This window comes from Parasteatoda tepidariorum, chromosome 3, assembly GCF_982258835.1.
Source record: "Parasteatoda tepidariorum strain Cologne lab strain chromosome 3, Ptep-v5.0, whole genome shotgun sequence".
NCBI classification, from domain to species: Eukaryota; Metazoa; Arthropoda; class Arachnida; order Araneae; family Theridiidae; genus Parasteatoda; species Parasteatoda tepidariorum.
The window spans coordinates 37,688,330-37,714,338 of NC_141757.1; the positions used below are offsets into that span (position 1 = coordinate 37,688,330).

Consider the following 26,009-nt stretch of genomic DNA (forward strand, 5'->3'; position numbering starts at 1 on the left):
GAAAATACTGGTAGAAGAACTATTTCAATATTAGATAATATTCGGGAGGAGTTAATCTATTCTCAACAATAACAATTCACTGTAAGGAAATTTATCACAGCGAAGAAGCAATTCAATATAAAAATTGCATCCGTTAAAAACAATTGGTAGTTATGGATTTTTATTATTCCCGGAAAAAAACTAAAAAATGAAATTTATTTGTTACCAGTTTTTACTCCGGTGTGCTGCCAAGATGAGACAATCTAGCGTGTCCCACCAGTGGGTCACCCCGGCTTGAACGTGTTAAGTGAGATGAAAATAGAGAGCTTTTGCATGGCATTTGCCGTTGGTTAACAGTAACTTTTTTACGCATTAGAAGACAAGATGATTCGCAAAAAAAATTTTTGCACATGCTCAGTGAAGCTCAACTAGTGTTAAGAAGGAACAAAGAAAGAAAAGGAATTAAATTACCCTTACCTGAAACTGTGTATAAGTGTCATATGAATTCTATGTTTGCAATGTTTCAAAACAATTTATTGAAATCAATATATTACTATAGTTTATTATGTTAGTTTTTTTTAATTCAATAAATGACTAATGATTGATAGACTATCAAAGGCTGAAACAGCTTGAAAGTCAACGATGCCTTTAAAGGCAGCACGAATGAAGAATGGACATGCACTTCTCAAAAGAAGACGTCTTGAAAAATTATATCTGTCATATTCAAGCAATTCAATATTCATGTAGCAATTCATTCTTCCTAATAACAATTTCATTTACTGCATTGACTGGCATAATTTCTTTTCTCAGTTTTCCATCCGAGAATGCTTTCTCTAATGCCATTAAAGGCGATTCAAAGAATAAACCTAGCACAAAAGCTGTCAAGAAACTGAGGATCATATTGTTGAAAAATATGAAGATCTGGAAAGCAGAAAGATAAGAATTAGTAAATATGATATAAAAAGTTAGGGAAAAATTATAGAAATAATTCTATGCTAAATCTAAGTAAACAATCATTTTTTCAATTTGCCAAATATTTTGAAAGATTTTACGAGGCAAAACTGTTGGCACAGTTTGAAAGATCATGCTAGAAGCATTTAGAAGTGGAGTCCTTTCTATTCATACAAAATTTACATCGTCCAAAATGAGCGTAAGAAGTTTAAAGCTTTTCTTTTTCAATACTGCTATAATTTAAAAAAGCATTCTAATATGGAATTTGCAATCCTAAAGAGCAATTGCTCCCCAACCTTTTTGTTGCCGCTGACCTGTCAACGTTTGATAATTTTTACCACTGCCCACTGAGGGGAGGGGCAGAAGTTAGTTGTTTAAACTTTAAATGGTTCTGATTTGATTTATTAATTTTGATTTATTTATACTTAAAAATGCCTTCAAAAAAATATAGTTAAATACGTGATATTAATACGGATTTAGATGCCGTCTTGTCTGTTCTCAATTAACCTCTCATCTATAAAATTACTACTATTACCTATTATTTATTTTTTGTATAAATGTATATTTTGCATCCTTGTATAATGTGGCTCGTTCTTTCGCAAACATTTTCCGATAGACCTGATTTACTGCCTCGATTCTAGACACATACTGGCAATAAAGTGGAGTAAGTTGACAAGTACTTCATTAATCAACTTAAAATAAACAAGAACTTAGTTATGTTTTTACGTTTTGATGAAATGTTATAAAAAAAATTCTATGTGTTTCATAAGTTTTTGCTACTAAGGTACTTTATTTGACGTATTTTTTTTAACCCCTTAACAATCGGTGAATTTTCAAGAAAACGGTCATAAAAGTGCCTATTTTTTTATCCCTGAAAATTATATAAAAATATGTGTATGAACAATATATATATATATTCATTTTTAATATTTGGTTTGTTTTTATCTTGAAATTTAAAAAAAAAAGTTAAGTTTTTAGGAAAAGCCAACATTTAGGGTTACTGCGACTTAATGTTGGTTTTCCAGCAGGAAAGGAAAATTTAAAAAATATCCGGTCAAAAGAAAAGAATTAGTTTCATTCCTATTGGCTCGTTACTACTGAACACTCCAGCCCATCGATATCACGGGAGCGAGAAATAGAGGGTGAAACCTCACCCCGTCATTTTCACGGGAACGAGAAGGAGGTGGTAAAAGATTTTGTTTATTTAATAGTCTTTTTCGTACAAGATCTTACCATAGTCCGATGTCCTAACAGCATTGACTGCCTTATGGACCCAGTATAAATATACATTAGACCATAATGAACGAGGTACACCAGGTAAGTCAATCTGGCGAATGGTACAAAGCCTTCCCAACTCAGAATACTATTGATGATTCCTGAAAAATAAAATAAAAGCTATTATTGCTCCATTTTGACCAAGCTTTCTTTTAAAAAGAATGTTCTATTTTTCGAAAAGAAGTTAAATGGGCTATCACGAAATATTCATAATCAGAGTTTATTTTGCATAAATCAGACAGTTCATCTAACATAATAACTAAAGTTAACCCACCACTGTGTATTTTCAAAGCTAAGGTGGTCGAAAAGATGTTACTTCTTCCTGAAAGTTTTGAGCCCGGAAGTGTGCTTCCTGTTATAGGTTCTTTTACAACAGATAGTGGTAGGGTATTTAACCTTTGAAACTCAATGCTAATATTCAATTTTTAAAAAAAAAACAGCATATACGGCGCAAAAGAGCATGGTGCATGCTCATATAAACTTGTAACGAAATTATCCCACAAAACTAAGCGGTACACTTAATGTAAACGTTACTATGAATGACCAAAATTTGTGGTTGTTGACACCCACCGGTGAATGTAAACAATCACATTGCAGCTTTGGTAAATGTCCGAAATATATTCTAGGTCTAATTAAGTGCCACTGCCAGGAATACATTTGCCCTACATCAATGTTTTTTAAAGTCAAATGCCACTGCCCAGTATGCATTTAACCGTTATTCCAAACGCTGATGTTTCTCCTAATTTATCCTCGGCAGATATTAAAATATCGAATAAATATAATAATATCTACGAGTAAATTACTATCAATTCGGATGAAACAAATATTTCTGACATTCACCAAATAAACTAAGTGATTGTTGACATTCACCGGTGAAAGTCGACATTTTCTTGATTTCAGTCACTCACAGTAGCATATACATTTAAGAGTTAAACGCCCTACCTTTTTATTTTACAAAGACATCTTTTGCATCCTTGTATCATGGGACGAGTTTTTTCACTGATAGAATTTTCCGTAGAATTAATATTAATTAAATGTAAGTAAATCTGAACTATTACATCGATTTTTAAGATCATTTTACGCATCATTATTTCATTCGAGACCCTGTACTTTAATATGCTGTTTGAACTAATGTAAACGCTAAATCATTATATACCGTGTGGAACCGCTTAGTGGAGAGAAGATGTTGCTCGCCAGAGCTGGTGGTATCTCGTCTTCTGGCATCGATCATGGACAGATATCAAACTTACTTCAGACGTACCTTAACGACGATGAGCTAAAGGTTACGCTGTTTTAATTCTCAGAACAGGAACATCGAAGTTATTTCTTATGGGAGATATTTCTAAGTTGCCATAGCTAAAAGATTTCTCTGGACTCCAAATACATCACAAATTCTTTTATTTAACTGTCATATTTATTAATAGAGTACATCTACTGTTCATGAATTGTAGAAAAAAAAATTATCAAGTTCAACACGTGGACTATGTCCTCCCTGTGTGCTCCAGGGAGTATAAAAATATTAATTTATGTAATTAGCATATTTGAGACTGTTGCAATTAAATTTACGAAATAGATAATTTGCGATTTGTTGAATTTATGAAGGTGAAAAAATAAAACTATGATGAATTATTACAAACTTGGAGCACACAGGGGGAAAAAATCAAACACGCAGCTCAAAAAAGGAAGAAGCTGTACTCTCGAGATCTACGGGGAATACTGGTCTATCTCCAAAAGATAGCGTCCTCTTCTTGGCGGTTGCGAGAATCTCTAAAGACAAGCTAGGAGTCGAGCCCTAGAGATCTCTCAAAGGGAACGAAGAGGGCGTTCCTGTTGGAGACAGCCCAGTAGGTACTTAGAAAGATAAACATTGTGGTGATCCCATGATCACACCACACTATAAACAATATTTTAATATACTTTTAAACTTTATAAAATAATGTGGTTACTAATTATGAGGATGAGAAAATTTAAATTTTTAGATTGTTGGTGGTGACTCTTTTGTTGTCTACTTATAGAAATGACAACGGAGTTCAAGAAAATTGATGAATTATAGATATTTGTGTAAATATTTAAAATTAATTTTTTTATATTTTTTTTAAAATCATTCTTAAATGTATGCTACACATAGATCGTTGCTAAAATAAAAGTATAGAAACACCGTCAGGTCACAGGACTCTATGTTATAGCTCCTTATAAAAAATATTGTAAAAGTTATGCGAAAAAAGTGATTTATAAAATTATTTCAATGTCTCAGATATAAATCGTTTTTACAATTGATGGAAGATTTTTTCAAAACACATCCAAAACATCATGAATCTTTTTTTTCTCGCTTAAACTGCAAAAAATGAACTTACCGCCTTGCCCCCAAGTGCAGGATAATGTTATAAACGCTAGACACAGAGTCCAGGCCAGTCTGTGAGTGCAGCCATATAAAGTTGAAACAAAGACGCCTGGGTTAGCGTGCATTCCTTGGTTCCACTTGTAAGTCAAAGTCATCATAGTAAAGAATGTCATAAATGACAAAAGCCAGCCTATGGCATTGATGTGCTGATTAAAAAGAGTTTAACTTAGTCTGCAGTTATAATGAACAGTTTTATTATGAGTCAAAATTTCCTGAAATATTATTGTATGAAACTATATGCATGAATACTGTATACTGAAACTAATGCGTTTTTTAAAGTGTTAAATTTGAAGTGATTTTAATTTTTTTTAAATTTATTTTGTTATCAATTTGTGTATCCTGAAGAAAAACAAGCAAGACCAGTTTGAATTTAATATTATTTGATTTAACGAGACCAGTTAGAATGTGATATAATATAATTTAATGTAATCTAGCTATCACTGGTTCTACTATATTAATGCAAATTTAGAATATACAACTTGCGAATTTAATCATATTACGGCAATTAACATGTTAACCCCTTGGGGACGGGTGTTTCAGGAAAGCATTCGTGCAAAATCAGAATCAAGTTGTAATTAAATAAAAAACGGTAACTTAAATGTAGTCGTTGCTAATTTGACACCCTTACTTTGCTTTTACTTTAATTATTGTTAGTTTAATCATATATATAATCAATGTTAATTCAAAGTACAACTAAATAGTTTTATTTTGAACAAAGTAATGGTGAATTAAATAAATCAAACAATTATAACTCCTCCCACAAATAAACTGCTAAGGAAATACTTTGATTACCAGTTTTATATTTTTACCCTGATTGATACGGCTTTATGCTGTCACGTATTTGTGACAGTCGGCACGAAAGGGTTAAACAATCTTTTCTGAAACTAAACTTAAACTTTTTGGCTATGAAATTATTTGGTCAAATTAGATTTTTAAAACTGTAGGTCGTTGAAAATTGAGAGTGAGAAAATTGAGATATTTTTTTCAGTGGCGTAGCGAGGGGTGGGCAAGGGGGGGCATCATGCCCCGGGCGCTACTCACAAAGGGGCGCCAAATGGTCCGCAAAACAAAAATTGCTGGATAATTTTTTTTTATTATAATTTATTTCTGGAAAATATATTTTAAATTAGTGCCAGTGTAATATAATAAATGTTAATTCATAAATATTATTCATAATATTTAATTCATATTATATTAAATTCATATTAAATATATTTCAATATTTAATTCACGTCCTTGTCATCGCGCTCTGCTTAGAATAAAAATGAAATGTTATTAAATGTTGTATATAAGTTTAATGTCAGCATAAATTATATTGTTTATTTCACTATGTTATTACCTTTCAAGTTTAAAGCATTCTTGGTAAGGAATAAATCAAATGAGATTACTTACTACATCTATTCGACGATTCCATTATTAAGTGAATAGAGTATGAAAAAATTTGTTAACAGGAAAATTTGTTGTTCTCATATTTGTCACCACAAATGAATTCATTCATCTTCTGGCGTCCCGCAGAGGACTGATCGTTAAGACACGGTTCCCCTGCAAATCACCGAAGTCAAGCATCACTGGCTGCGGTCAGTGTGCGGGTGGGTGATCCACTTGGGTCAGTCTGCGCAGGGACCGAGGGTGTGCGGTATTGGTCCTCGTTAAAAGTGCTACCGTAAAGTGCTCGACTTCGCGTGCAGGTCGTTGGGCTACCGAAGCGGGGGTGCCATCCCCTCCGCAGAGGATCAAAATTGTGATGGCATGTCTTCGGATCATCCTCAGGGATGTTTCCCAGACCGTCGCCAATAGCCCATTGTGCAGCTCTAGTGCGACGTAAATGAACAACAACATCATCTTCTGGCATCTACAGTTCGAAATCAAGTAATAAACGATTTCAAACGAAATAAATATTATGGACTTTTGTTTGATTCAACTCCTGATATCTCTCATCGAGAACAAATGTCCCAAGTCGCTAGGTATGTAGATGCTGATTTTATCAATAAAAAAGTTTCCATCAAAGAATCTTTTTTGAGTTTTATTGAAATACATGCTAAAGATGCAGCCTCGATCGAAAATACAATTTTCGAGAAATTAAATTACGATGAAATTTCATTAACAAACTGCAGATCACAATGTTGCGATAATGCTGCCGTGATGGCAGGTCACACATCTGAAACGCGATGGAGCGCCACCGGAGCGGATATCGTTATCATCTATGGGCTATAGAATATAAAAGAACTAATAGAAAAATTAGCAGAGCACACTACCACTACAAGTGACAACAGAAGTAAAGCTACAATTCTGTTGTAAAATATACTAACCTTTAGTTTTGTAACTTTAGTTCATTTCTGGTACGAAATCTTAAGAAGGATTGATCGTGTGCAGCTCAGATTACAAGATCCTAGAATGAATTTTAGAGAAGTGTTCCATGATCTTGAATCATTAGCGACTGAACTAGCCGAAATTTGAGACGAGCTCTGTAAGGAGGCAATAGAAAAAGCAGTCTCTTTGCGAAAAATGGGATATGGATACAACAATACGTGCCTGGAGAATTGGCTATGGTGGTCATTCAGCAGAAAGTGAAATTTCCCCGCGTTATGGAAGGAAAGCACTTTTGATCGTCTCCAACAAGAAATGTGTAAACGATTAAGTGACTTTAATTTCAAATTTGGATTTCTACAAGACGTTGAAAATTTATTAAACAAGGATAATGTTGATAACGACATTGAAAAAAAATTGTAAAAATCCGGGTGAATTTTATAATACAGATTTCAATGTAATAGAACTTTTTATCAAAATATATGACAGCAAAATGTTACTCCGCAGTAGAAAAGAAATTAAACCTAAAATTCCATTAGAATTTCTTACTGTTATAATCAATCTCGAATGGAGAAGATGTTTTTCCAAATCTGAGAGCGGCATTTCAAATACTCCTGACTATCTCAGTACCAATTGCTAGCTGCAAACGTTCATTCAGCAAATTAAAATTAATTTTGACAGATCGCCTAAGTGACCTAGCATTTCTTCATCAAAAACACGGAAAATTTAGACATAGTAATTAGTTTTATTAATGTATTATAATCATATGGTACGGGAAAAGAGAAAATACTGGTAGAAGAACTATTTCAATATTAAATAATATTCGGGAGGAGTTAATCTATTCTCAACAATTCACTGCAAGAAAATTTATCACACTTACTTTACTTTATTTAACTAAAACTGGATGCCTGGGGCCGCGCAGCGGCCCCTAACCCACACATCATGAAATATTTACAATGAGTTAAATCATTTTGAGTTATGCTACAATATGGTGGCATGAAGAGAAGAAAAAAAATAAATAAATAAATAAAAAATTAAAAAATATATAAAAAGAGAAATTACAGGCATTGTTTTTGTTTTTACATAGTTGAATATTATTTTTGAAATTATTTATATTGGTTATTACATTTTTATTTTGTAGTATTTGAAGTATTTATTGGTTTTTAAAGTTCTATTGAAAGTCAAAGTTCTTGATACTGTATTTTCAGGAGGCACTGGATGATGACCGGCAGGATGTAGGAAGTCAGGATGCAGTGAGGGGTAGTTGATTTTCTTGATATTTGATGATTTAACCCTTTCGCGCCGACTGTCACAAATACGTGACAGCAAAAAACCGTATCAATCAGGGTAAGAAGATAAAACTGGTAATCAAAGTATTTCTTTAGCAGTTTATTTGTGGGCGGAGTTATAATTTTTTGATTTATTTAATTCACCATTACTTTGTTCAAAATAAAACTATTTAGTTATACTTTGAATTAACATTGATTATATATATGATTAAACTAACAATAATTAAAATAAAAGCAAAGTAAGTCTGTCAAATTAGTAACGACTACATTTAAGTTACCGTTTTTTATTTAATTGCAACTTGATTCTGATTTTGTACGAATGCTTTTCTGAATCACCCGTCCCCAAGGGGTTAATGCATTATGGCTGTTTCGGAAGATATTTTATAAAAGTGATGTCAGTTGGGGTCGATCCAAGGACCTTGGTGGTTGTAGTCGGGTGTGCTATTCATGAGGCTATGGCTGTTGGCTTTTATTTACGTTGATAGTGATGATATGAGGCGTCAGATGTGTAGATTGCTGCTATTGGTCGGAGATGGCTGTCTTTTTTGTAGTTTTCAAATGAGAGGATCTGGTTGAAATTTGCTGCTTGACATTTTTCTGCTTTGAGGTAGAAATCGTCATTTAATTTATGGATGAATTCTGAGAGGAGAGGAATTTTGAGATCTTTGTGGATATTTTTGTTTCTAATGAACCAATGGGCGCGGGTGATTTTTCTTAGGATTTTATTTTGGCACTGATTGAGTTTTTTCATGAGGTGGTCTGGTATTGTAGCCAAGGCAGGAGATGCGTATGTTAATATTCGTCTTATCATGCTGGTATATAGTAGTTTTCGGTTTAGTAAGGAAACATTTGGATTATAGATCAGTGGTTGGATGATATTTGTTGCTGCTATTGCTTTCTGTGTGATGTGTTTGACGTGGTCTGCCCAGGAGAGTTTATTATTAGTCCGAGATATGTCGCTTTTTTAACTATTGGTATTGGGGTGTTAAATAATTTCGGTTGGCAGTTTTGCTGGATTCTTTTTCTTCTTTTCTGTATTATTAGGATTTGTGATTTATCTGCATTTACAGCTGTTTTCCATTTTAGGCACCAGTTTTCTATTTCGATTAGTTGATCCTGTAGTTTGATGAGTGCTAGATTTGGGCTTCGTGATTTGATAATTATTCCTGTGTCGTCTGCGTAGTATGCTGTGATGCTATTGTAGTCGTCTTTGTTTATTGGGAAGTCGTAGGTATAAAGGATGTAGAGGATCGGACCCAGTATGCTGCCCTGAGGGACACCCGCTGAGATGTTTATTTTTTAGTATTTCAGGTTTTGAAGGCTGACTTGGAAGGTTCTATTGTTCAGGTAGCAGGAGAGTAGTTTTATAATGCCTGGGGGGAAGTTGAGCTGCATTAGTTTATATGTTATGCCAGTATGCCAGACCTTGTCAAAGGCTTTGGAGATGTCTATCATTAGGAATATTATGGCTTCTTTATTTATTAGTGCTCTGCCTGTATAATCAATTATTCTAAGTAGCTGTTTGGTTGTGTCTAATTTTTCTCTGAATCCATATTGTTCGTCTGGTAGTATATTTAAGTGAGGTTTAATTCTATTGTAGATTATTTTTTCGAAGATTTCTCCTATTATGCTTAAAAGGCTTATCGGACAGTAGCTTTCAGGGCAGCTTGGGTTTTTGTTTTTCTTGAGAAATAGGATGACTATTGCATTTTTCCATATTGTAGGATATAGTTGAGTGTGAGACAGCTGTTTATGATATTTGTAATTCTGCTAATATAGTTATGTGGTAATAGTTTTATCATCAGATTTGTTATTCCTTCCTCTCCTGGGGCTTTTCTGTTTTTTAGTCTGCGAATAATATTTAGGATTTCGTTATTGTCCGTTGGTTCAATAGATTCGTTGATAGGATGTTCTTCGTGAAATTTGTTTACTGCATCAACTATTGTATTATGGTGGTTCATATCTGCTTTTGTAATAGGTGAGAACTGGGTTTGTAATGAATCGGCAAATATTTCGGCTTTTTTTTTTAGTGTCATAGATGAGTGTGGTCGGTCCTTTGATGGGTCTGTTTATTTGTGGTTCGATCCTGAAAGTTTTGGCTATTTTCCATATTGATTGATCAGAAGTGCATAGAGAGGCGAGCTTATTTCTCCAGAGTTTATTTTTGAATTCTTTACTTTGCTTTTTGACTTGCTTGTTAAGTTGCTTCATTTCATTCAGATATATGGGGTCTGCAGTTCTTTGGAATGTTTTTCTATAGTAATTTCTTAGTCTGATGACATTCTTGATTTGTATTGGTAGTTTGTAATGATGTGCTATTTTACTTATTTCGGTGGTTGCTGCTTCGTATGCTTTAGTTATTTCTTGCTGTAGTTGATGGATATGGTTTACGATGGTGGGCTCGTCTTCCAGGTTGGGTGGGTTGCTATTGTTTGCTGCTAGTATTCTTTGGTAGAGATTCCAGTCTGTTTTGAGTTTTGGTTTTTCATGATGCTGCGTGGATAGTCCTATTGAGAATTGTACTGGTAGATGATCGGAGGAGAGCTGGTCGAGTGTGTAGGCTAGTATGGGAATTTGGAGGTTGGTGATGGCAAAGTCCGGAATGTTGGAGCTGTTGGTTGAAATATGTGTTGGGCTGGTTGGTGCTATGACAGTCAAGTTATTATCCAGAACTAGTTTTCTTAGGTGATATCCATTGTTGTTGGTGGTGTTGCAGCCCCATATTGTATGTTTACTATTAAGATCTCCTGCGACTATTGTTGGTATATTTGGTGGAAAGAGAAGTTGAATATCTTGATCTGTGAGTTGATTTTGTGGCGAGTTGTAGATTCCTGTAATTTTAATATTTTGATTTTGGTGATTTAATAGTATATGTGATGTTGCTACATCACATCAGCAGTAAGATTCTACCTTTTAATTGCGCTTAGCCGCGATAGCCCATCGAATTTAGTATTGATTTTTTATATCGATGTTTTCCCATCTAACTTTAACCGAGTTGTGCTTTGCTCTGGCCAGCGTCCCTCCTTGGCGTCAGTTGGGAGAATAATGATGAGATTGTATGTGAACGAGATCTCTTAAAAACCTTTTTTAGCTCTTATGAGCTTACCTTTAGACGAAAAGAAAATGAGTGATTCAGAATAAGAGAAAGAGATTAATGTAGACTTGGTTCAGAAGTCCATCAAATGTTTATTTTGGGAATGTGATTTAACCCAAATGACGACTGCATTACCAGATTAGACACGTGGTAGCGATCGCCAAGGTTTGGCGAGTCTTCTCGGATTGATGAAAGAAGTTTCAGTGGAGTCAACAATATTCATGGAACCATGAAATCGAAGAAATAAAGAAGTTTAATTTGTTTCAAAAAGCTGCGTCAGTTTCCTATTTCATATCATCTTGAATTTCAGCTCCGATGACCAGAAGAACCTGGAGATCCTTCTTGTACGAAGGGTCAGGTAACCTTTGAACTCTTTCCTCCTTTATTTAAAATATATATGCGATCACCCTAGTACAAATTTCAAGTAATGACAATTTCTAAAATGGCTAGATTACTAATACTATAACAACACAATATATTAATGGTGCCGTATGGTGCTGATTTTTTTTTGTTTATGAACTGGAAATGCATTGTATATATTTTATTTAATTGATGATCATGTTATAATGTTTTATGATTGAAATTGCAAATATTATTACACGAGACAAAAATTACGAAATGGCTGAAAAGATCACTATTTGGATCCAAAATTACAATGGAGACGAGTCTCCAGAGTGGTTCTTGGAACAGCTCTGTGATCTAAAAAAACTTAATGGCTGGTCAGATGAGATTGCTCTTCTGTTTTTGAAATCGAAATTAACAGGAAATGCTAGAAACTACTTCCAAACATCACCAGAATTCAGAAATGTTAAATTTGATGAAGCAGTTATCCTAATTAAGTCTTTTTTTTCAAATGATGATAGCCCCTCTACTAATTTATTAACTCTGAATAATATTCAGTTATTGCCAGGCGAGAGTATCAAAACTTTTGGTCATAGAATAAACACCCTAGTAGCTAAAACTTATAATTCTGTTACGGATCCAATAGCACTAAACCAAATTAAATCCCTCCAACTCATAAATGCTTTGCCTCTAAATTTGAAAGAAAAGCTAATGCTTGAAAAGACAGATAACTTTAAAGATTTAATTGATAAAGCCCGTAGTATATCAACTGCCCAGCAAACTATTTTACAAGCCGAAGCCCATAACATATTAAGTTCAGCCGCCCCTGCTAATAGAGATATCCTTAGTATCCAAAATCAGATAGACGCCTTAAGCAATAAAATAAATTTGCTACAAAATTGTTCATACTGTAATGAAGCTCACTCACTAGCCGAGTGTACTCAATTTCGTAATTTAATTAAACAAACTAACAATGAAACAGTAAATAGTATTTCAAATAATTTTCCTAGAACAAGTAATAATGCATTCAAGAATAAGAGAATAATTTGTTTCTATTGTAAAAAGCCAGGTCATAAACAAAATGTTTGTCGAAAATTTCTTAACGATCAAATGCAGTCAATGCCACAACTTTCTTACTCTCATAATAATTTTAGGGATAGAAATTTTATGCCGAGCCAAAGTTTTAATCAACCAACCAGTCATAATAATTTTAATCCTTATGCTAATCAATTTAATCCTGATAAAAATTTTAGGTCTCAAAATGTTGGTAATTTTCAACAACCTAATGTTAACCCTTTTGTACCTTCACACTTTAATCAACATGCTTCTGATGTAAATAATGGTGATACAATGCCTAAATCTTTAAACTAATTGTGAGAGAATGTGGTGGTGGACATGTTTCCTCTCAGCAGTATATTTCTCTGCACAAAAATAAGTGAAATTATGATAATAATTTATGTGGTAGTGTGTTAAACAATTTTGATGTTCAAAATGTGTCATCATATGTAAACAAAGATAATGTGCAGCATGATTCTGTTATACACAATAATGAACTTTCTTCAAATATGTCTTATGATGAACATAATTTAAATATTGCTTACTCAAATAATGCCTTTAATAATAATAATATTCCATTGATTCATGTTAAATTTGGTAACAATGTTGTAAAATGCTTGCTCGATAGTGGTTCCAGTATTTGCTTAATGTCAAAAACAACTTATGATATCATAAAGAGTAACACTAAAACAAGACTTCTGTCTTCTAATGTGCAGATTAAGACTATTAATTCCAATTTAAATTTTTTATTTTGTTCAGAAATCTCATTTAAAGTTGAGAAAAATAATTTCAAATCTCCATTTTATATATCACACTTTCAACACGATGCTTTTCAAGCAATAATTGGTTATGATTTTTTGAGTAAAAATAATGTAAAAATTTGTCCGTCAGATAATGTTGCTGAATTTCAAAATTTTAATGTACCTTTAATTTCTAAAGATGTTGTTAATTGTAATAATATTATGCATTTTGAAAGTAATTGTTTTCTTAGACAGAAAGTAATATTGGAACCCAATGAGTCTACTCAAATTAATCTTATTATTAAGAATGATAATTGTAAACAAGGTGATATGTTTCTGTTTGAACCCCTAATTAAGAAACCTGAAATTGAAATTTTTGCTTCATTGCACACTTTTGATAGTGCTAATTTTACCGCAGTAATTAAAAATAATTCTGATGTAACTTTGCATATAAACAAAAATACTTGTATAGGAAAAATTCAGTTTAACCCTGAATTAGAGGAACATTCTGAGCAAAATGTTCAAGAGCTTACTAAGGAAATTTTAACTGATTATGTAAATTTAATTACTGCTCCATCTGATATTTTAACATTAAGAAAAGAACAACTTATTGAAAATGATTTTGATCTCTCTCATTTGAATCCTAATAACAAACAAAAATTACTTACTGTTTTAATCTCCCACTCTACTGCTTTTTCTAAATCGGTTAAAACATTGGGTCATACTGACCATGTCATCCCTAAAATTTCTTTCAGATCTAATAATCCAATAAAAACTCAGCCGTTTCAAATTCCTTATGCCATACAGGGCCAAGTTAAACAGGAATTGTTAGAATTACAAGAAGCTGGTATAATTAAGAGAAATATAAGTGATTGGAGTTGCCCTCTAATTTTAGTGAAGAAACGCCCAGACCCTAAAAATCCAGATGCCCCAATAAAATTTAGACTTGCCATGGACCTTCGCTTACTTAATTCAATCGTTGAGGCATCAACTTATCCTTTACCTCGAATACCTATTTTAATTAATGACATTTCCCAATATCAGATGTATAGTGTTCTTGACATGCCTCTAGCCTATCATCAAATTTCACTACCTGAAAACCTACAAGACATATTAACATTCACAACACCATTTGGTACGTTTGCCTACAAACGCCTGGTGTTTGGTCTGAAAACAGCGGCTAGTATTTTTCAAGCTTTAATGGACTTAATTATAGATGAATTGAAAAACATAGGTATTGAGGGAATATATTCTTATCAGGATGATGTAATAATAGGTGCTAACTCATTTGATGAGATGTTAGATAAAATTACTGCTGTTTTAAAAATTTTTATTAAGTATAATATGACCTTTTCTCCTCAAAAATGTAACTTTGTCAAAACAGAGGTCAATTATTTGGGTTTTAATTTAAGTCAAAATGTCATAAAACCTATCAATACTAATATAGCAAAAATAACTCAATTTAAGCCCCGTAAAACTTCTCAACATGTCAAAAAGTTTCTTGGAGTTTGTGGTTTTTACCGCCACCTGATTCCCAATTATGCTCAACTCACTAGTGGGCTAATTCAATTAACCCTTAAAAACGCAAAATTTCAGTGGAGAGATGAGCATCAAGATGCATTTAATCAATTGCAAAATATATTTTTCTCTTAACCATTTGTACATCTTCCTCAATGGGATAAGCAGTTCATCCTTAATACTGATGCCAGTGGTACTGCTATTTCAGGTGTTTTAATGCAAGAATTTGATGGTCAACTTAAACCCATATCTTACTTTAGTAAAGGTTTATCCCAATCAGAACGTAATTATCCCCCCATAAAACTTGAGCTATATGCTATTTATAGATCTGTAATGGCATTTAAACACTATTTGGCATATAAAAAGTTTACTATCCTCACTGATTCCAAACCATTGATTCACTATAAAAAGGTAACATCCCCTGCTGACATTATAACTCTTTGGCTTCTACAGCTGTCAGAATTCACATATGAAGTAAAATATATAGCCGGTCCAAAGAATCAATTAGCCGATTACTTTAGTAGAAGTCAAGACCCTGACCATTACACCCCTGCTCTTGATCCACTCTCAGAAAATGAGTTAATTTTACCTTTTGTTGATACTAATGTTGATGATCAAATTGTAAATTCTATTCAAAATTCTGACCCTGATAATGAAATTTCTTTAACCACCTTTTATAGTGAACAACAAAAGGATCCAAATATTTTAGAAATTGTTGATATGATTAACTCACCTTCATTAACTAATGCTAAAAAAACTAAAGATTTTATTATTGATTCAGAAACTAAGTTATTGATGCATGTTCGTAATGATAAAAATTTATCTCAATGTATAGTAGTGCCTCAATGTTTACAAGCCAAGGTACTAAAAATTTCTCACATTACTCATCTTGGTCTGAAAAAGACATATGAACTTATAACTAATAAATATTTCTGGAAAAATATCTATAGAGACACTAAAAATTTTGTTCTTTCATGTGATGTATGTTTACGTACCAAAAATTATAGTATACCCCAACCGCCTTTTAAATCTTTACCTATTCCTAGGGTACCCAATGAATTCATATCAATTGATATAGTTGGCCCCATTAAAAACTGTGGATATGTATTCACTATTTTGGACCACTTCTCTAAATTTGTAAAATTATACCCATTGAACAGTTTAACAGCTGAGAGTGTCTCTCAACATTTAATTGATTATATTGCCAACAATGGTAGACCTGCTATGGTGTTATCAGATTTAGGAGCACAGTTCAACTGTGAAGTTTTACATTGTGTAAATAAAGCACTTGGTATTCATTTAGCCCATACTACTCCCAAAAATCCAAAATGTAATGGGGCGACTGAAAGAATTAATCAGTCTATTAAAACATCTTTAATTACCTTAAACGAAGCAGGTGTATCATTTAAAAATTCGATATTAATTCATCAAAATTTGTATAATGGTATTGTGCATCCATCCAGCAATTTTACTCCTAATCTTTTGCATTTTGGACGAGAATTAAGCTTAATTTTTGATACCTTTGACCCTAAAATTCAACCACAGCAATTAGATAAGACCCAATATGTCAAAAATCTTTTAGATGATTTGAATATTGTATATAAAGAAACTTATGATAATTTAGAAAAACAACAACAAAAGCAAAATGAGATTCAACTTAAGAAAGCAAAGCATAGGATATTTAATGTTAAAGATATTGTGTACTTACATTCTGGAAGTACTTATAAGTCAAAATTTTTAGGCCCATTTATTATAACTGAAATTCATAATGACATCAATGTCTCAATTAAAAGATTTGATTCCCCATTGCAAGATACTTTTAAAGTTAATATTAGCCGTTTGAGGACTTGTTTACCAAGACTTCCTCATTTAGTTGTATCAGATCAAAAACCTGCTATAAGCACTGCTCCTTATCATTACTCTTTAAGATCTAGACAAAAGTAATTGGTTCTCTTGACTCAGCTTTACCTGCCAAATTTTTACTGCCTCATTCTAGGGAAAATATGCTGGCATACTTTCTTCTGATTGAGTAGTTTTTTGTTGGAGAAAATACGATCGGTTTCTCCAGTTGAAAAGCTTTTGTAGTGTTTATTTTATGGTTAAGTTAATGTTCACTAGACCTAATCTTTAAATTATTATGTAATGTAAATTTTAAGTAATTGTACTTTCCTTTAAATTATTGTTCAATTTAAGTTTTAAATATTTATACCTTTTTCTAAATGTATAGTATCATATTTTTGAGTTTTTTTTTCACCTCAATTCAGTTTGGTATGTTGAACTTGTGATAATATCTTTTAAGTTGTATTTATGTATACTTACAAACTGTTTAAAAATTTAATATATAAATGTTTGGTTCGAGTAGGTAAACAGTCCACCACCCAAAATTTCAAGTGTACAATATGTTACTATTACAACTAAATTTTTTCTAACATGATATATGTTACAAAATGTGATAAGCATGATGTGTTGATATGCATGCACATTTTCTTTTTCCTTTTGTATATATGTAAATATGTTATTTGATGTACAGCATTCTGTTACTTAAACTTAAAATAAAAAGTAGAATAAGCATATTAGGATAGTGTTTTGCTTTTGGTTGAATGAATGAAATGAACAAGTAGTTTTATGCAGCTTTCTACAGTTTTATGTAACACCACACACACACACAAAAGCTGAGATGTACATGCTTATTTTAGGTAGGTTGAGTAACAGATATTCGTAAATATGGATTTGACAATTAATTTTTGAAAATTAATTTTTGTGATTTTATCTTTTAATGTGATAATTTGCATGTGATATGATAATCGGGTTTGTGTGTATATCCAAGAACTACACATTCATTTGTGTTTGATATTTTGTTACTATGTTCTGTTTTGTCAACAATACTGTCTTTTGTATTTTTGTTTTGGCAGGTTCAAGGGATGTTGCTGACTCCTCCGGCTGTCCTTCTTTGCATTGGTTTAAGAGTTTTTGTCGCTCATTTTAAATTTTAATCAGTCAGGTATGTTTTTTTTCTCTTCCTAAGGGGGATAGTGTGATGTTGCTACATCACATCTGCAGTATGATTCTACCTTTTAATTGCGCTTAGCTGCGATAGCCCATCGAATTTAGTATTGATTTTTTATATCGATGTTTTCCCATCTAACTTTAACCGAGTTGTGCTTTGCTCTGGCCAGCGTCCCTCCTTGGCGTCAGTTGGGAGAATAATGATGAGATTGTATGTGAACGAGATCTCTTAAAAACCTTTTTTAGCTCTTATGAGCTTACCTTTAGACGGAAAGAAAATGAGTGATTCAGAATAAGAGAAAGAGATTAATGTAGACTTGGTTTAGAAGTCCATCAAATGTTTATTTTGGGAATGTGATTTAACCCAAATGACGACTGCATTACCAGATTAGACACGTGGTAGCGATCGCCAAGGTTTGACGAGTTTTCTCGGATTGATGAAAGAAGTTTCAGTGGAGTCAACAATATTCATGGAACCATGAAATCGAAGAAATAAAGAAGTTTAATTTGTTTCAAAAAGCTGCGTCAGTTTCCTATTTCATATCATCTTGAATTTCAGCTCCGATGACCAGAAGAACCTGGAGATCCTTCTTGTACGAAGGGTCAGGTAACCTTTGAACTCTTTCCTTCTTTATTTAAAATATATATGCGATCACCCTAGTACAAATTTCAAGTAATGACAATTTCTAAAATGGCTAGATAACTAATACTATAACAACACAATAGTATAGATATTTGCTCATATCCTCTATCTGAGGTTTGGTTAAAGGTGGTGGTTATTAGACTATTTTTTGCTAGTAACGCTACTCCTCCTCCTCTATAGTTTCTGTCGCATCTATGCACTCTGTAGTTAGCTATTGTAAGGTTGAATGTTGGCATTAGGTGTGTTTCAGTTATTATAATGATGTCTGGGTTGAAGTCGATGATGAAGTTTTTGAATTCGTGCTGTTTATTAATGATTCCGTTGGCATTCCATATTATGAGGTTGAGGGATGGTTTGGTTGTTGTTTTAATACTCATCTTGTTCTATGTCTTCTTCTTCTTCTTGATGTCTGTCGATGATTTTTGATGAATGTGTTAGAAATGCCTTGAATAGTTTCATTCCCCCGTCGTTCTGCACAAGGTCTACAAAGGACTTTAGTTCTGCTAATATTGATCTTGCTTCTCTGATTACGTCTGTGTTGACTGTTTAATTGCTTGTTTTTAGCTTGTCTGCATATGTGGTAAACTGGTTGTTGCTTGGAGAAAATATAGGTGGATTATTCTTACGTCGGGATGTTTGGTTGATCGGATGTTTGGAACACTGTTTCTAGTTGGCTGGATGTGGTCCGCCGCAGTTGGCGCAGGACGCTGCTGTTTCTCGTGTTTTCGTGCATAGATAAGTTAGACGTTCCTGTTCACATTTAAGGCATTTTGGTGTGTGCCGACAGGATGCCTGCACATGATTGAATTGCTGGCACCTGTGGGACTGGGTGTAGTCTCGGCGTCCTCTGTAGCTGAAAATTTATCACAGTGAAGAAGCAATTCAATATAAAAATTGCATCCGTTAAAAACAATTGGTAGCATGGATTTTTATTATTCCTGGAAAAAAACTAAAAAATGAAATTTTTTGTTACCAGTTTTTACTCCGGTGTGCTGCCAAGATGAGACAATCTAGCGTGTCCCACCGGTGGGTCGACCCGGCTTGAACGTGTTAAGTGAGATGAAAATAGAGAGCTTTTGCATAGCATTTGCCGTTGGTTACTTTACACAGTAACTTTTTTGCGCATTAGAAGACAAGATGATTCGAAAAGAAATTTTTGCACATGCTCAGTGAAGCTCAACTAGTGTTAACATTAAAGTTAGGGGAAATCATAGCCCTCTCTAATAATCTTAAATTTTACCCCTCTTTTCTGTAATGCAATAAAAGTGTTAAAAGGAAAAATTGTTTATTTATTAGTTTAAATCAAAACTTTTTCCTTTGTATATCGACTTATAAATTCTGAAAAAAGGTAAATTTAACTGTTTCTTTCATACAACTTTAAAATACGTTGACTTTTCATCATAATACAATCATAAAAATTGATTGTACTGTTCGGTCATGACCATTTTGACTGACTGGGATTTTTACTCGTGTCTTTCGAGTGAGTCGTACGTATTTCATACTCTTGCAATTATGTTAGTTTCTTCTAAAGTTGATATGTTTTAAGAGTTTGTGTGTGTAGCAAGTTAAGTTTTAAAGTATTCTGCCACTAGTAGTCATCAATTTATGTTTCATCACTGTCAAGTTAATAAATCAAATCACGCAATATAGCTACCTATCACCATCACGGACGTGGCGGAAAGCTGCTCACTGAAAGATCAGGACGTGATTCAAAGAAATATGAGGAATGCACCGATACTGCCACCAACGATGCCGAAGCCAAACAGACAATCTGGGCAAAGTTTCCAGACTTGAATAGGAAAATGGAAGAAATTAAACGGAAAGTGAAAGAAGGTCAAACGAAAATGAAAGAAGACGAAAGAATAGCGAATGAAATGATTGAGGCAGCAGGCAAAATAATTCCTCCCATGTCTGAGCCAAGTAAGCCTGAAATACCGACAACACCAATTGATGTCCTTGATATGGAAACTTATGAAGGCGGCCAACTTTTGGAACCATAGATTCAGAAAGCTCAACCAAAAATATTGCAGAACCCCCTTTGAAAAAGATGAAAAAGAAGAAAAAAAAGAAAAATAATGCCAAAAAAGCTGAAGCAAATCTAATCATGACCACAAATAGTAAACATTTTTCACCGCTAGATACCGCCACCTCCTTACAACCATCTGAATCTATATCTGATACTGACTTAGCTCCACCCAAGGAGGATTCCAGTTCAACTGTAGATCCACCCACAACTCCAGCAAAAGTTCAACCAATTAAGCATATAAAAGTTCTTATTCGTGGTCTTCCAGTTGGATTCTATACTGATAATATCTCCCAGGAACAGGCGAAGTCAGACATCATAACGCAAAAGATAATTCAGTTTAAGAGAAAAGTGGCCGGGACCTACAGGCTCCTCCGACTTTTTCTCACAATTCTCACAGAAACAGATGTTAATCGACAACTTTTCTCTCTCACCAATATACTAAGTATCCCGGTCAGTATTGAAAGGTTCCGAGGCGGGCAAAATTCAATCCAGTGTTACAACTGCCAAGAATTTGGCCACAGTCAAAGATAATGTAATTCACCATCAAGATGCGTTAAGTGCGCCGCCAAACACCGATCATACGAGTGCCAAAAAGATAAAAATACACCACCTAAGTGCAGCAACTGCGGAGACTCTCATGCAGCCAACTACACGGGGTGCAGAGCCCGTCCCCGCAGGAGGGGAACACATGCCATACCACCAACAACAATAGGACTTGCTCAAAGGCTGGTTACAATAATTAAAGAATTGCAAGAACTTTTAAAAAATCAAGAAGTGCTTCAACTGCTTCAGAGGATTATGGGGGAAGCCACTCTTGCACAGTAACATCTTTATTTTACTTGATTTGAACTTTTATTTGAACTCTTATTATTATTCAGAACTCTAATTTTCCATACAGATTATTAAAATAAATACTGCATACTGCCCTTTCAAATTAAAGTTGATCATACTAGATGGCGCCACTAAGGCTTGTCAAAATTTATGTAAATTCTTCACGTCCTTGAATCACGACTTTTGTATATATATTATCTTCATTTATTAATGCTCATATTCAATTTTCTGTACATATTTATGGTAATTAATGTAAATATCTCTGTTCAAGTTGTAATTTTTTCTAATCAAGGTTATATTTTCTGTACATATTTTCATGGCAATTACTGTAAATATCTCTGTTTAAGTTTGTATTTTCTCTAATCATGGTAATATTATTGTAGAGCTACCACAATGACTGCTTATATTCAAAATGTTTTTAACTCATTGTTGTAATTTCATGATGAATGGGATAGGGGCTGCTGTGTGGCCCAGGTGCCCAGTTGTTTTTAAATAAAGTAAGTAAAAGGTTGTACTGTTCAAACGAGTATTTAAAGGAAGAAACACCAATAAATTCAATTCGTGGTTTTTTAAACATTAAATGTTAACGCACTGCAATCATACGTCTCTGTTTATTAGTTTTGTTCCATTATACTCTACATGCATGAAAGTTTGAAGAACTGTGAAACAAATTTAAGCATAGCTGTCGTGAAACTCCGAGGAACTATCTAACTTTAAAATTTAACCCTAACTGTGACGTAACCGCAGCTTCGTAAAAAGGCAGAAGTTGAATGATCTTCTCCGAGTGAAGAGGTTGAAATGTTCTGTTCATTTTCAAAATATTAATGTTTCGTTTAATCTTGTCTGTTACATTTTTGTTTAAATATTAAATGTTTTTAAAAAAATGGACTGGAGTTAATTTCTTCAATGGTAGACCTTGTTTATTTTTAATAATGATATCTTTTTTTCAAGAGTAGCGATCTTTTGAAGCGAAAGAAAAGCGGTCCGTCTTCTCCTCGAGAAATAGAAACCTGAAGAAGCGTCATAAAAAAAATACAGGTAAAGTAATTTTACCCTTACCTTTAACTAAGAAGTGAAATAAGTATTATTGAATGTATTGAGTATATTTTAACCCTTTAATGGGCCCTTTATTTCTAGTAAAGGTAAATTACAGTATTTTTGGAATTGAAATTGTTGTAAGAACAGTAACTGATATATAAAAAAAAAATAATTTAGTTTATAAAAATGCCATTTTTTTGGTGGTAAATATATTTAGCATGACTTATTAGGAACTTACTGACTTTTATTTTTCTTTATTTATAAAATAAATTCCTTAAATGCTACAAACTTCAAAATCAATTATGTATTTTATAACTTTAAGACGTTTTTTGAAAGTGACAAATGGTTACCAATTTTATTCAAACTCACTTCAAAAAAGTTGAAGTTATTGAAAAATGGAAACCTAAATTAAAAGTGGTAAAACATGGTGGTAAGTATACTTACCACGGCGTTAAAAAGGGTTAATTTTGCAATAGCTATAGAGGCGAAATACTTTACATTTTGCGATAACTAATATACTTAGCGAGAATTAAATTATAATTTATTTAAAAAGAAAAAATACCTTGAAAAATTTCATACTTAGTGTTCTTTAAAGTTTAAATAGTGATTCAAGAGAACTTAAGAGATTGGTCTAAAAATTGTTGATATGATTTTTTTTCTCTTATATTCATTTACAAATTTTCTCTACTAAAACGAGAAAACAGTCGAGAATGAAAGCAAAATGTTTTTGATTCATTGAAAAAAATTGTAAAATAAACAAGAAAATACTTTTGGTATATGGCCTCTTTTTGTCGCCAAGATGTAACCAACAATTAATCCAACAGCACTAACAGGAATGTGAAAATGAGCTTGTGTGTATCCATTGACAGCATAAAAAAACCAATCACTGTAAAAAAAACTGTATTTAAAAATTGGAAAAAAATGCTTCGACCGTAAAACATGTTACATATTCAGAGATCCGGTTGATGAAGACAAATGGTGATAGGAGCACTCTAAATCTGTCGGGGTCACAAAGTTTACCACGTTCCCCTAACAAATCAGAACCTCTGAACGTACTAGATCGGAGATTGATCGTGCTCTAGTACAGGTCAAAATTGCAATCTGCGGATGGATGGTGCGAGAATGCTTCCTCCCTGTAAAACAGGGTGGTGAAGTATGTATATGTCTCTAAATCATCCTCAGGGATGTTTCCCAGACCGTTGCCAACAGCCCACTGTGTAGTTCTAGTGCAACGTAATTTTTTTTTCTCCAATGCCCACCTGTGTTAACATCCGTCAATTCTGGCATTTACAGGGCGATTTTGTTGACCTCTCTTTCAGGGGCGCCATATTAGGTTAGCCAACATCGCTCCCACAGTGAGCACAGATAGTACAGAGAAGGAAAGAACATCCATGCCTTGCCCGGGAATCGAACCCAGAACCTTTCTGATGCAAGGACAGTTCCCTGCCCCCTACACAGTCCGGTCGGCTTGCAACGTTAATCCAATGCAACGTACCAGTATTTTCATTCTTCAGTGTTGTAATATAGAAACACAGGAATAATTACAATTAAGTTACAGCAAGGAGAAAAATAAGAGCATTGACAGATAAAGAAGATAATAAAAAAAATTGGAAGGTAAAGAGAAAAAGTGTGATTAGGATTGAACTCTAAATTATGGACTCTTGTAACATTTTGATCTCACACTATATCCAAATCGAAGTAAGGTATATTTTGTGCTGTGTTTAGTTAAAGCGAAACGACGTGAATAAAGCACAAATAAGGTTACCGAAATGAACATACCATAGTTTTGGTTCTATGAACATAAACCATCCTAAGTGTACAATGTAAGTGTAAGTATTTTAACAATAACGCATTTTGTGTTTAGACACTGAAGAAAGTTCTTGTTTATAAAACCAAAACTATGCCCGTTTCTGAACATATTTGTGCTCGATTCACGTTGTTGTGCTTTATACACACTCAACACACGCTATTCTCCATCTCATCCTATACCACATTTAATTCTTATCTCCCTGCTGCAATCGGTTATATCATTTGATCTTGTTCTTCCACTTGTTTATGTTTAAACCTCGCCTTTTTTTCTTTTTGTAGATTGCTTAAAAAATTTCTCCTACATCTCTTACATTCTTTGTAGTTTGCTTATAATTTCATCTGCGTCTCTTTCATTCTTTTGTAGTTTGCTTATAATTTCTCCAACATTTCTTTCATTCCCTGTTGTTTGGTTATATCTTCACCTACATCTTTCTCATTCTTTGTAGTTTGTTTACAATTTCTGCTACATTTCTTTCATTCTTTGTAGTTTACTTATAATTTCTGCTAAATCTCTTTCATTCTTTGTAGATTGCATATATTTTCTCCTACATCTCTTTCATTCTACGTAGTTTGCTTAAAATTAAACTTACATTTCTTACATTCCTTTTTTTCTGTCATTGCCGAAAGTTCCGTCATGTATAGCACTGAACCGATCATATGTACAGGGTTGTGACTGGAAACTAAAAATGCAAGAAGTTGTAGAAACTAAATTCATTTTTATTTATTTATAGTCTCTTTAATTATTCAGTAGTAATTACCATATCGATTTAGATTGCAAAATAGTCATAGTTATATGAAAAAAGATTCTTTCATTCATTTCCGATAGTAAACTGAAAAAATTTAGCTAGAGAAAGTGACTAATTTTAAAATACAGAAAGACAAGGAAAAAAATACGAATACTTTTAAAGAGAAAAATCTTAATAAATGAAATATTTTTAAAAAATATTCTAAAATTTAAGAATAAATAACCTCACATTGTTGTACTGATATATTTGGGTTTAGCTATATTAATACAATAATAGAAATCACTTTTTTACGAATATAATCATGTGAGCTGACGGCGAGATTATATATCTTTTCCTTATTTTGCTTTTCCGGCTGTCCCTGTATATACAGTGAATTCGCGATAACTCGAATCTGATAGTACTGAGGAAAAACTTCGACATATCGGAAGTCCGATTTACCGTTAGTTTCGGTTTTGGACTTTCAAAATATTGTCGGATTATTTAATTAATGCTTATTAATTACAAACTTTCTAAATGCTTACAATATTTACGATCATTTTTCTGACAAGTCATTTACGATAAGACTGTTTGAAGCACTTTTTGATACCGTGGTCCATCGGCTGCAACTTTGCTGTTGTGTTTGACGGGAGAAACTGCAAAGTTACTGCTTTCAAATTAGGTGGATCACTATGCGCTGTGCATTTATCCATAAAGAGTATCACTTTTCTTTTTTTAGCAAAGAATTTCCGATCCAATTTTCTTACATAGTCTTCAAATAAAACTGATGTCATCCAAAACTTTTTGTTAGACTTGTAATCCAAGGGATACGTTTTAACATTCTTGAAACATCGGTGATTTCGGTATTTTCCGATAACAAGTAAGGGCAATTTTTCTGTCCCAGACGCATTTCCTCCAACTAGGACAGTCAAACGTTCCTTGCTCATTTTACCCCCTGAGCAGTTTTCATCCTTAAACATCA

At 33.2% G+C, this 26,009-nt stretch overlaps 1 protein-coding gene across 1 annotated transcript in view; it reads right to left on the reverse strand.

Moving 5' to 3' along the window:
* Nucleotides 1-491: 491 nt before the first annotated feature.
* Nucleotides 492-26,009, reverse strand: part of LOC107439577 (nose resistant to fluoxetine protein 6) — a 92,864-nt gene continuing 67,346 nt past the window's right edge. The window contains exons 13-16 of the mRNA XM_087159102.1: nucleotides 23,265-23,382; nucleotides 4,560-4,752; nucleotides 2,164-2,306; nucleotides 492-900 (exon numbers count right to left, since the gene is read on the reverse strand). Of these exons, the coding sequence (XP_087015228.1) occupies nucleotides 712-900; nucleotides 2,164-2,306; nucleotides 4,560-4,752; nucleotides 23,265-23,382 (643 nt within the window). The 3' untranslated portion in view covers nucleotides 492-711. The remainder of the gene's footprint in view (nucleotides 901-2,163; nucleotides 2,307-4,559; nucleotides 4,753-23,264; nucleotides 23,383-26,009) is intronic.